Source organism: Rhinolophus sinicus, chromosome 7 (assembly GCF_057876585.1).
Source record: "Rhinolophus sinicus isolate RSI-liver-muscle chromosome 7, RSI-T2T, whole genome shotgun sequence".
Classification (NCBI taxonomy): domain Eukaryota; kingdom Metazoa; phylum Chordata; class Mammalia; order Chiroptera; family Rhinolophidae; genus Rhinolophus; species Rhinolophus sinicus.
The window spans coordinates 31,961,454-31,973,879 of NC_142507.1; the positions used below are offsets into that span (position 1 = coordinate 31,961,454).

General features: G+C 39.8%; 1 protein-coding gene across 1 annotated transcript in view; it reads left to right on the forward strand.

Annotated features, from left to right (window-relative positions):
* Window positions 1–729: 729 nt before the first annotated feature.
* The window catches only part of RIPOR2 (RHO family interacting cell polarization regulator 2), a 188,158-nt gene continuing 176,461 nt past the window's right edge, over window positions 730–12,426 (forward strand). Inside the window, exon 1 of the mRNA XM_019716819.3 lies at window positions 730–961. Coding sequence (XP_019572378.2) covers window positions 886–961 — 76 coding nt within the window. The 5' untranslated portion in view covers window positions 730–885. The remainder of the gene's footprint in view (window positions 962–12,426) is intronic.

Genomic DNA, 12,426 nt, shown 5'->3' on the forward strand with positions numbered 1-12,426 from the left:
ATTGCCCATGCAAACCGCTATACGTGAAAGCTCGGGGAGAGAAATACACAGTTTCTGCCACCAAGAAGCTTACTCACTACTTAGATGTTCACGTTAAAACAAACAAAAGCTCTAATAAAACAGGACCATCCAGGCACGGGCCAGATGAGTGTGAGAGGCACAGATGCATCTGTGTTGGTTCAGGTAAACTTCACAAATGAGATTGTGGAGCATGAACGGGTGGGTGGAGAGAAAAGTGTGGGCAATGGAATGGGTGAGAAGGTTGAAATAAGCATATTTGGAGACAGTGAATTGAGCAGGTGAATATGTAAAGGACCCATGTGGTTAGCACTGAACCAGTCATTCATTTCACAGACATGTATTGTTAGCGTACACTGTCCCAGGCACTATCCTCAGTGCTAGGGTCACAGCAGTACATAAATCATGCTCCCTAGAATGTGAGGGCTGCTGCCCTGATTTGGGCCCCACTAGCCCTGCCCCATGTTCCTGGCAGCAGAACTCCCATCTTCAATCCTGCCTGCAGAGAAGGTTCCCATTTCAGGCCATTCTTCGGTGCAGATACACCTGCCCTCCCCCAGCCATTGTGCGGGCAGCTCCTGTGACGTGGGGAGGACACAGGATAAATTACCGCCCCATCATCTTCATGCATAAAACATGGCACAGGAGGCTGCCCAGCCTACAGCTGCTTTCGGGCCAGTTGGGAGCTCAGGGAAGGAAAGGAAAGGAAAGTTACAAGATAAAAGAAGTCAATGGAAGCCCCCGATATAAAAAAGGAGAAGAGGGTTTTGTTTTCTTTTTAATGTTTATACATTGGCTTCGGCTTCCTGTATCACTGGGAGTCTTTGTTCACCTGCCATGGGAAGGTCTTAGACCCACTTTGGAACCATGGTGTTACCTTCGCGATTACACTGGATCAGAAACAGGCCATGGAGGGACAGGATCCGGAGGAGGCAGCTGAACCGTGAGTGTCCTGGATGTGGCCCGTTCCCCGTCCCTGCCCTCCTTTCCATACCTGCCCCACACACTCCTTTCTGCCCCTCCTGCAAATCCACTCCAAGCCACCCCCTCACTGTCCTGTGCTCTCTCTTCCAATGATCTTTTCTTCATTTTCATCCACTCCCCTCTCTCTTCCTATCTCCTTCCTATAGCTTTCTCCTAATTAGAGATAATTAAATATACCTTGTTTCAAGTAGCAAGCAAGAGAGGGTTCCTCTTCTTTATTCTTCATTTAGATGGGAAATACAAATAAATATTTACACCAGTCAAAGAGTTGTGTGAACTGGAACTTTCATTTACTATGGGGGAAAGTGCAATGTGTGGATCTCACAGTAAACAGCTATGTGGCTAGAACTGGTGAAGCTCTGGGTCAGTGGTCACGTTCCTTTTAAAGGACCCATTCACATGAATCTTACATTATCAGATGCACTAGGAGATCCCCTTGAATGGACAGGAACTCTCACCAAAGAGAGATATTAGTGTGGAAGCAATCTGATAGAAAAAAAAGCACTCCAAGCATATGCTACGACTCACCAATAAGTAACATACTGTGTGTGTCTGTTGCTGAAAAGGTTTGTTTACCTCAGATGTCAGCAAATTCAAACTTTTTGAGGGGATAGGACTCAAATTGCGGTAAGTGAGTGAAAGGACTGTTTTCACAGCAGTAAGGAAGCTCAATTTCTTCTTATCTCTGTCGTGAGAAAAACAACAGTGAAACCATGGTGATAAATTATAACTGACATTTGGCCTCCGTCCGGGGAGGTAATAAGGAGTGGGAGAGACTGGTAGATGGGAAAGCCTTGTCCTGCCACAGGAAGCACCAAATATTCGATCTCATCAGATTGTTTTAACGAGAAATAGGAGTCCAACAGGTTGCCAGGTTTCCCAACTTTTCAAGCAAAGCAACAACAAAAATATGCTAATTTCTAAGTGAATTCTCTCAACTTTAAACACTGGCAATAAATTCCTTAAAGTTTAAATACTGTAATAAGCAAGACTATGCTCTGATGCAAACTGTGACTACTGTGGGCCACTAAGCCCTAGTTGAGGTACCAGGTGGTGTTCGCATTAGAGGCCCAGCACACGGTGTTATTTAAGCCTACTTATATGTTGGTGAGTCCTTCTTAAGTGTTAAAAGACCCTGGTGAAGACATTTAAATTAAGATGAATGCGTGGTTGAGGAACATAAGTAACAAACATAGTCACAGTCTATGAGCTTAGGAGGCCATGTTGGGCTGGTTGCATTACAAATGACACCCCACATACCAGGAATTTCACTCAACAAAATACTTTAATATAACTGAAGAATCCATTAGAATTTTTCTCAGAGCCTCCACCTTCTTATTCATCTGCTTCTTTCAGTTGTGCCTACCTTGAGTTCAAGTTCCAGTTTTGTGACACCTTATTCTGTGTCTATAGGAAAACAGTTGTAGTTCCACAGATTTAGGACCATGTGTGATCTGTGGTGTTGCCTACTGATGGGGAGTGTCCTACGCTCTAAAAACATGAACTTGAGGGGAAAGGACTATTTTATTACAGAGGTTTTACTTAAATTACGATACTAACATCTGGGTACTATGATTCAATTTCTGTATGGTTTTAATATGAAACAATGATATGTTAATAAATGTTTAAACCAAGCTTGAAACTAAGCAGCCTAGCTCTGACCTCTTTGGCAACAGAGAAAGGCGAGGATTCTGACATTCCTCCAGGATGGTCTAGAGCCCTGCTGGATTGGAGTTGGTGTGAGTCAGAAATAGCAGCTGGATCAAGTGACATTGTTTTGGGTTGATTGTTCCAACTCATGGGACACCTGTTCCTGTGCTTGAAGGCAGAGAATTAGAGGCAGTGGGAAAGAAAAAAGAGTGAAGACACTGAAGGGGGAAGGGACAAGGGAAAAGCTTCTCACTGCATACACCAGCCTGTAAGGGTAATCTTAGACACCGTTTTGCAATTGCTGAAATCTCTATTTGGTTACTTTTCCTGTCCTCTTTCTCTGACCCTCTGACTTGGAAACCCAAACATTGTTGCCCCTTGGGGTCATACTGTCATCCAAAAAAAATAAGTAAATTACCCTTTTTTCCTCAGATACACAAAGGGACCTTGAACGGCAGCAGGAGGCACATGCCACCACTCCCCATTCCCACATGCCCATGCAGACATTGCCAATCAACCACAACTCTCTCTATATCTTTCTCCCAAAGAGGCTAGGCCCAGCCTTAGAATCACTTCCAGTGTAGTGTTGCTATCTCTGATCAATTAGAATTGCCTCAATAGTTGAAACATGTATTTGTTTTCTGTTGCTTCATAACAAATTACCACAAGCTTCCTGTCTTAAAATAACATGCATTTATTATCTCATGGTTTCCATGGGTCAGGAGTCTGGAAGTGAGTTAGCTGTGTTTTTGTGCTCAGGGTCTCCCATCACTGCAGTTGAGGTGTCAGCCAGGACTGTGATCTCTCCTGAGGCTCAGTGGTTGTTAGCAGAATTGTGGTTGTAGGACTGAGACCTTCCCAGGTAAAGAGGGACAGAGACAGGGCAATGTCTCAGCAGATGCCTGGATTTTCTGAATGCTGACAGCAGTGTTGGGCAGGGCGTGGCAATGCGGGGTGGGCAGAGATAAGAGAGTGCCATGTGACCCTTTCTTTCCTTTCATCTGCTAAAGTTAGGAGGGTTACAGGAAAGAAAGCCTAGAAAATATATACAGTTTGATAACAGGGAGATTTTACTTCAAATCCTACTTCTGTAACTTCTTATAGCCTTCTTATAGGCAAGTCACTCCATCTCGCTGAATGTCCACTTTCTTAGCCATAAAATGGTTGTTACAATGATACCAACCTCTCAGTGTTATTGGGGGAATTAAAAGACATACAGTACTATCAAGTGCCTTGCACAGTGCCTGGCACATAGTAGTGGTACCTATTGAGAACTAAGAGGCTAGAAGAGGTAATGGTGACATTTGGGAGACTATAAAGGGATGACCACAGCCACCACCATGCTTTTGGGCTGGGGAAAATGCTACTGGAGAAAGAGCCTTCTATCAGCCTCTAACATAACCCCACCCCATATCTGCCAGCCTGCTCCACACCAGGCAGGAGCAACCCAGCTGGGCCAGGGGTATGTCCTCCCCCACAACAGTCCCCAGACTGTTTTGTGTACAAATAAATGCATCCATATGACATGGCCCAAGTGGAACGTATTGCTTTGCCTCCTTAAAAGGTAGGACTCCATGTCTAGGTGGAGCATTGATGGTGCAGGCAGCAGGATGACACCCTCTGTGAACCCCAACCAGTTCTCTCTGTCCCTGAAAAGACAACAGTGACAAAGCTGATACATGTTTGAGATTAGGGATGCTGCCGTCTCAAAGATACCACTATGACTTCCTTCCCAGTGTTAATGTGACTTTGTCATCTCATTCTGGTCACTGGCATTCTCCTGACTCAGGGCAGTGGTGTTCTTAACTGTAACCTGTAGGGAGGAGTCTGGGTTCCAAAGACCTTCACCAGACTGTGCCTGGGAGTGTGACTGTGGTTTTGAAGGGGGCTCTCCTGTCTATGGCCATGCTGGAGTGACCATTCTACCCAAGGAGGTAAGAACCCAGCCAGTTAGTCCTTGCCCCGCATGGCTTTGGAGGGCACTCTGGTTCATAGAAAGCTCTGGTGGTCTCTTCTAAAAACCTGTGTGTCTTCAGATCAGCTAAGGCCAACGGCCAATGGGGCCCTCTGGAAGGGGAGTGTCCAGGCGCCTTTCCCAGCAGCCTCCATCTGAGCAAGGCTACCACTCTGCAGATGGCTCCCGCCTGTGGGACCGCATCAGCTTACAGAGCAGCCTGGCTTACTATTGGCTTTCTGCCTGGCTTACCTGTTATCTAGCAGGGTGGGCAGACACAGTGTCGAGCCTGCTTGACTCACGTTTCCCCCCAAGCTCCTCCCTCTGGGATTATGCTCTGGCTTGGGGAAGCCATATGGCTACATGGATACGGGCACCCAGATGTCCTAGACCACAGGGCTGCCTTTCCCAACTGGCTGCCTTGGGATCTTGCTGCTGTTCTGATTTCATATGTTAGATTCCTTGGGCTGCAGTCACTCTGTCAGGCTGGGCTTCTCTGTTCTGTCTACATGCGGCAAATTTCTCTCCTGGTTTCCTTTCCTTTAAAGCCATAAGCTTAAAGATTTGGAAGGAGGTGAGTGAGGGGTTACCCCAAGCACAAAGAAAGAAGCCTCTTAGAACATTCTTTATAATCCACAGGTGACAGATTCTTCCAGGCCCAGTCTAGCCACCTGCTAAAGTGGTCCTTGCACAGCCTCGGCCCAGACAGCCAGCAGCTGCCCCGAGGGCTTGAGTTTCTCCCCAGCTCTACATCTTGTTTATCAGCACTTCTGCCAATCATAGGGAATTTGATTGTGTTTTGTGTTAGGGACCCTAATATTCATACTAACGTAAGAATTATTTATATACCTTCAAACACGGCATTACCTGTTTTCTCATTATCCAGAAAAAGAACTGCTTTTGTAGAAGCCTGACCCTCCTCCTTCCTGACTGAATGATTGAGTCTGGGTGTGCCATTGCCAAATGCCCCATTCCAGCTTATACTATCCGGGGGGAAAAAGGATGGGAAACCTGAGAAAGGGAGCGACTTTGAATAATTCAGGGGGTTCTTTTGGTTGAGAAAGTGCTCTCTTTGTATACACATTGATCTGAACAGATATGTCAGCTATCTCCAGCCAAGGATAGACAAAAGAGAGGGCATGGGGGGAAGAGGGAAGGAGAGGGAGAAGAAAAAATACGAATGCAGCTAACAAAATTAAAAAGAATGAAAACAGCAGAAGAGTTGGAACATTACCAGGTTGGTGATTGATCTCAAAGCCTTCTATACTCAGATGGGCTGTTTGTAGACAGATGTAAAGAGCCCAGAAGTTAATCACTAGACTAACAACTTGGTCTCTGATTAGAAGCAGAAAAATTAACAAAATAGCAAATTTTCTCAGCGGTATTAATGTAGTGTATTAAATTGTGGGGAAGAAGGGTCTTAGAGGATGGAAACTGTCTTGAAATGTGTTAGTCTAAATACAACCCACTATGTGAGTACCAGTTCTTTCTCTGAAATATCAAGATCCAAGAAATTGATTAACTGCGTAAGAATATGTGTATATTTATGGACACACACCCCTCACAATAGTCGTGAGCATGAAGATAATGCATGAGAAAATGTTGTCAGCTTGCAGAACCATACAAATCTCTCTGTTCTTGGTCTAGTATATTAAAGTAAACCTTTCAAACTTAATTTTTTTATTTGAAAAATATAATTTGTCAGGAAGTCCTTAATGAGCTTATTCTTTTTTGGTTTTAATATTTGAAAAATTGAACACTTGGTTAAAGGAGACTTAAGATCCAAACAGTGCCATCTGCCTAAGTATTTCCTTTTGGCATTGCTGTGTCAGGACTTGTGGGGCCCCAGGTGTCAGCAGACAGACCCTGACACAAGCTCAGCTGCCATGGATGGCTGGACAAAGCAGGGATGCATAGCTCTGTGTCTTCTTGCCCTCAGCCCCAACTGGAGAATCCCGTGTTAGTTATTTCTTCGGGGCCTCCAGCCTCTTACCTCCTTCCACCTTCCCTTCAGGGCACTCCTGCTCCATGTTCATGACTTTCCTCCCTTTACTCTCTTAAAATTGTCATGGTTTTGCATTTCATACCACTGTCATCTCCACTGTACAGTGTGCAGCCACCAATTCAAAGACATCACAGGAAAATTTATATTCTGAATTTATACAAATGATTTCTTTAAAAGTATATATTATTCTTTTCACTTTTAAAAAATGTACAGATTAAGAAAAATGTACAACAACTCAAAATAGAATAACAAAAGTGTTGCTTTCTAGAAATTCTCAGTCTTCTTGTTTTTAAGGATAAACAAGAAGAATTTATAATTAGTGTCTCATTGTTTACATATTGACCTTCCAAACTGCTTTAGAGGATTACTCTCTTTAATCTGCCCTTTTGGTCCTTATTTTTCATCTGCTAAGCAAAAGTGCACTTTAGACTATCTTTATGTGAATTGTCATAAATCTGAATTAGTGAGGCCTCAAATAATGAAACTTGGCTCTGCTTTATACATGTGGCAAATGCATGCCTACATAAATATCTAATAAAAGCACACTAGCATCCAAATACCACCGATATTTTCTTCTAGGAGTTTCAGACATTCAAGTCTTTAATCCATTTTGAGTTGATTTTTAATTTGTAAGTTAATGCTCCAGTTTCATTCTTTTGCATATATCTGTCCAGTTTTCCCAGCACCATTTATTGAAAAAACTGTCCTTTCCCTATTGTATGTTCTTGCCTCCTTTAACATAAATTAACTGGCCATGTATATGTGGGTTTATTTCTGGGATCTCTATTCTGTTCCATTGATCAATGTGTCTCTTTTTACTCCATCATACTAGTTTGATTACTATAGCTTTGTAATATAGTTTGAAATCAAGGAGCTTGATGCCTCCAGCTTTGTTCTTTGTTTTCAAGATAATTTTGACTATTCGGAGTCTTTTGTGGTTCCATACAAATTTTAGGATTGTTTGTTCTAGTTCTGTGAAAAATGCCGTTGTTATTTTTGTAGAGATTGCATTGAATCTAAACATTGCTTTGGGCAATATGGACATTTTAACAATATTAATTATTTCAATCCCTGGGCATGGGATATCTTTTCATTTATTTGTGTCTTCTTCAATTTCTTTCATCAATATCTTATAGTTTTCTGTGTACAAGTCTTTCACCTCCTTGGTTAAATTTATTCCTAGGTACTTTATTCTTTTTTAAGCAATTGTAAATGGGATAGTTTTCTTAATTTCTTTCTGGTAGTTCTTATTAGTGTATAGAAACGCAACAGATTTTTGTGTAATTGATTTTGTATCCTGCGTCTTTGATGAATTCATTTATTAGTTCTAACTATTAGTAATAATACAAATGATTTGTTTTTATTTTAATCAATTATATTCTGAAAAGAGTTTTTTTTTTTAATTATCCTCAGAAATTTGGTTTAAATTCAGATCTTTTACTTTTCCTTTCTTTTAAGGCACAGCTGGTGCTGGAGGTTAGAGGGAGAGGGAACAGGATGAACTTCCTTATCTGTTCCTGTCACTTTTTAAAGGCCTCGTGGTAATAAAAATTCTTCAAAAACTGGATTTTTAATATGGGAGATATAATATTCCAACATACAAATGTATCAAAGCCTATTGACATCTCTTTCTAATTATTCACTAGAATCAATATCTTTGTACAATTATTGTCCACATCTCTTATTATTTTCATAGAAAATATTTCTTTGAGTGTGATACTAGAGTATAAATCAAAGGGTATAAATATTTTTAAGGTTTTTGATACATACTGCCAAATTGCCCTCCTTGAAAGTGGTAACAGTTTGTCCTGAGAGTGCAGGAGTGTGCCTGTTTCCTTAACAACTTTGCTACCTATTGAAGTATTTATGTTAAAAATATACACATTGGTCAAAGGTCGGACAATTTGAGCATCACAAAGAAAAATGCCTGCTATCAGTTGAAATACACAAAAATCTGTGAATTCATAATAAAACACAGAAAACATCATTTGTTACCCTTGGAGGGTATGGAAGGTATTTGTCCATACCTTCCTGGGATGGACACTAACTTATTCCAAATATTTTTTTAAAGTGAGAAATCATGTATTTGTCCTTTCTTCCCTGTATGGACTCTATTTCAAACTAACTGAAAAATGTAGAAGGGATAATAGAATTTATAAAATCACCATTTTGCAAACTTCATGAAACAACGGATGGAGACAATGATCATCAATGGATGTCCAAACTCTCAATGAGAAGTTATTGGGGAACTTCACAATGCAGGGATCTGACTGACATTGCATGAACCCACCAATCGATCTTCAGATTACTAAAATGGGACAACCAGACATGTATGCCTCAGGACTTGATGAATGAGAAGTAGGAAGCATCACCTATAAGTAGTCTTACCAAAAAAATTGAACTGAAATCAGATCAAGATATCATCTAATCTAGAACTTACTACAAGTTTAGTAAATAGGAAATATAAGAAATAGTGGAACAACTTAAGCAATACCAGAATGTGGGAAATTCTACAGGACAAATTTTTAACAAATGGATAGTATTTGTTGGCTAAAATACTTGGAGACGGGAGTGCAGTGTAATCAAACAATTGATAAAGGAAAGTTTTGTGCAGAAGAATCCCTGCTTTTCTTTAAAAAACAAAAAAAGAGAAATAATAACAGAATAATAAATTATTATTTATTATATAATAGAAATTCAGCATTATATGCAAACTCTCTTTGATGGTAGATTATTCTGGGTAGTACTGGGTTTATTTCAGTCAGAATTTTAAATGTCTTCTCTTTATATGATATTCTGAGACCATATATCAATTTGCTACTTAAAGGTAAAGCATTAATAAGGAGGTTTCTTGAGCTAGTCAAGGTCACCTTGTATTTGAAATTGCAAGGTTAAATCAAGCACTTTGGGTAGTAAACACCAGGTGGCACCACTATATTGTTTTTCTAAGCACAATAAAAAAAGTTCTTGTTTAATGGGAAAAAAGCAAGAATATAACACATTATCCATTCATATTATTGTTCTATAAAAGCATAGCTCCTTATTAAGTAATTTTATATAACAATCAACCTTTAACTTTCATTCGCAAACCTAAATCTCAGTTACAGGCACTTGTCACTAAATACAATTGTTTTTTACGGATTGTTCAACTACTCTTTTTTTTGGGGGGAGGGGTGACAGTTGTTAGCAGTTACATAGACTTCAGGTGTACAATTCTGTAATACATCATCTATATATCACATTGTGTGTTCACCACCCATAGTCAGTTCTCCTTCCACCACCATATATTTGATCCCCTTACCCTCATCTCCTGCCCCCCACCCCCCTTACCCTGTGGTAACCACTAAACTATTGTCTGTGTCTATGCGTTTTTGTTTCTCATTTGTTTGTCTTGTTCTTTTGCTGTTTTCAGTTTTATATACCACTTATCAGTGAAATCATATGGTTCTCTACTTTTGCTGTCTGACTTACTTCGGTTAGCATTAATTATAATCTTGAGATCCATCCATGTTATCGCAAATGGTACTGTTTCCTCTTTTCTTATGGCAGAATAGTAATCCATTGTGTATATACACCACAATTTCTTTATCCAATCATCTTTTTTGTGTCTTTCTCTGTCGAAGGACACTTTGGTTGTTTCCATGTCTTGGAATAAATAAATGAAGCTGCAATGAACATCGGAGCACGTATATCTTTATAGATGAATGTATTCAGATTTGGGGGGTAGATACCCAAGAGAGGGATTACTGGGTCATATGGTAATTCTATTTTTAATCTTTTGAGGAACCTCCACACTGCCTTCCATAGCGGCTGCACAAATCTGCATTCCCACAAACAGTGTATGAGGGTTCCTTTTTCTCCACTGCGTTTCCAACACTTATTATTTGTCTTATTAATAATAACCATTATAACTGGTATTAGGTGATATTTCATTGTGGTTTTGGTTTGCATTTCTCTCATGATTGGTGATGTTGAGCATTTTTTCATATGTCTATTGGCCATTTGTATGTCTTCTTTGGAGAAATGTCTATTCAGGTCCTCTGCCCAGTTTTTAATTGGATTGTATTTTGTTGTTGAGTAGTATGAGTTCCTTATATGTTTTGGATATTAACCCCTTATCAGAGGCGTTATTTGCAAAAATCTTCTCCCATTCAGATGGTTGCCTCTTTATTTTGTTAATGTTTCTTTTGCTGTGCAGAAGCTTTTTAGTTTGATACAATCCCATTCGTTTATTTTAACTTTTACTTCCCTTGCCTTTGGAGTTAAATTCATAAAATGCTCTTTGAACCCAAGGTCCATAAGTTTAGTACCTATGTTTTCTTCTATGCAGTTTATTGTTTCAGGTTATGTTTAAGTCTTTGATACATTTTCAGTTAATTTTGGTACCTGGTGACGGATAGCAATCTAATTTCATTCTTTTGCATGTGGCTTTCCAATTCTCCTAGCACTGTTTATTGAAGCGGCTGTCTTTTCTCCATTGTATGTTTTTAGCTTCTTTGTTGAAAATTATCTGTCCATATTTATGTGGTTTTATTTCTGGGTTCTTGATTCTACTCCATTTTTCTGTGTGTCTGTTTTTCTGCCAAAACCATACTGTTTTGATTATTGTAGCGCTGTAGTACAAGCTAAAGTCAGGAAGTCTGATACCTCCATTATTGTTCTTTTTTCTTAGGATTGCTTTGGGTATTCAGGGTCTTTTGTGGTTCCATACAAATCTGATGATTTTTTTGTTCTATTTCTTTAAAAATTCCATTGGGATTTTGATGAGGATTGCATTAAATCTGTATATTGCTTTGGGTAATATGGTCATTTTAACTGTCTTGATTCTTTCAATCCATGAACACGGAATGTTTTTCCATTTTTTTGTGTCTTCTTCAATTTCTTTTAAAAATGAGACAAGTATCCATCGGATACCCTACAAAATCTTCACAACATTATTGATTACATTCCCCAAGTTGACTTCATATCCTCGTGGCAATCTTGTGGTTACCGACTGTGCTTTTTAATCCCCTCACCTTCCCCCTTATCCGCAACACCCCCCCCCATCTAGCAACACTCAATTTTTCCTCTATGTCTCTGAGACTGTTTCTGATTAGTTCATTCATTTATTCTTTTCTTTAGATTCTACATATAAATGAGATCATATGGTATTTGTCTTTCTCTGTCTGACTTATTTCACTTAACATAATGTTCTCTAGGTCCATGCATATTGTTGCAAATGGTAAGATTTATTCTTCTTCTAACTCTAACCCTAACCCTAACCTTAACCCTAACCATAACCCATTATATACCGTTGTATATATGTACCACAGTTTCTTAATCCAGTCATCTACTGATGGGCATTTCAGTTGTTTCCATGTCTTGGCTATTCTGTATAGTGCTGCAATAAGCATAGGGGTGCATACATTTCTTTTTAATTAGAGTTTTGGATTTCTCCGGATAGATACCTAGGAGTAGACTTGCTGGGTCATAAGGTAGTTCCGTTTTCAGATTTTTGAGACACCTTCATACTGTTTTCCATAGTGGCTGCACCAATCTGCAATCCCACCAACCGTGCACAAGGATTCCCTTTTCTCCACATCCTCACCAGCACTTGTTTGTTGATTTATTGATGATAGCCATTTTGACTGGGGTGAGGTGGTATCTCATTGTGGTTTTTATTTGCATTTCTCTAACGATTAGTGAGGTTGAACATTTTTTCATATGTCTGTTTGCCATCTGTATGTCATTTTTAGAAAAATGTATTTATTTATTTTCTGTTTGAATGATCTATCCATAGCTGTCAATGATGTATTTAGGTCCCCTACTATAATTG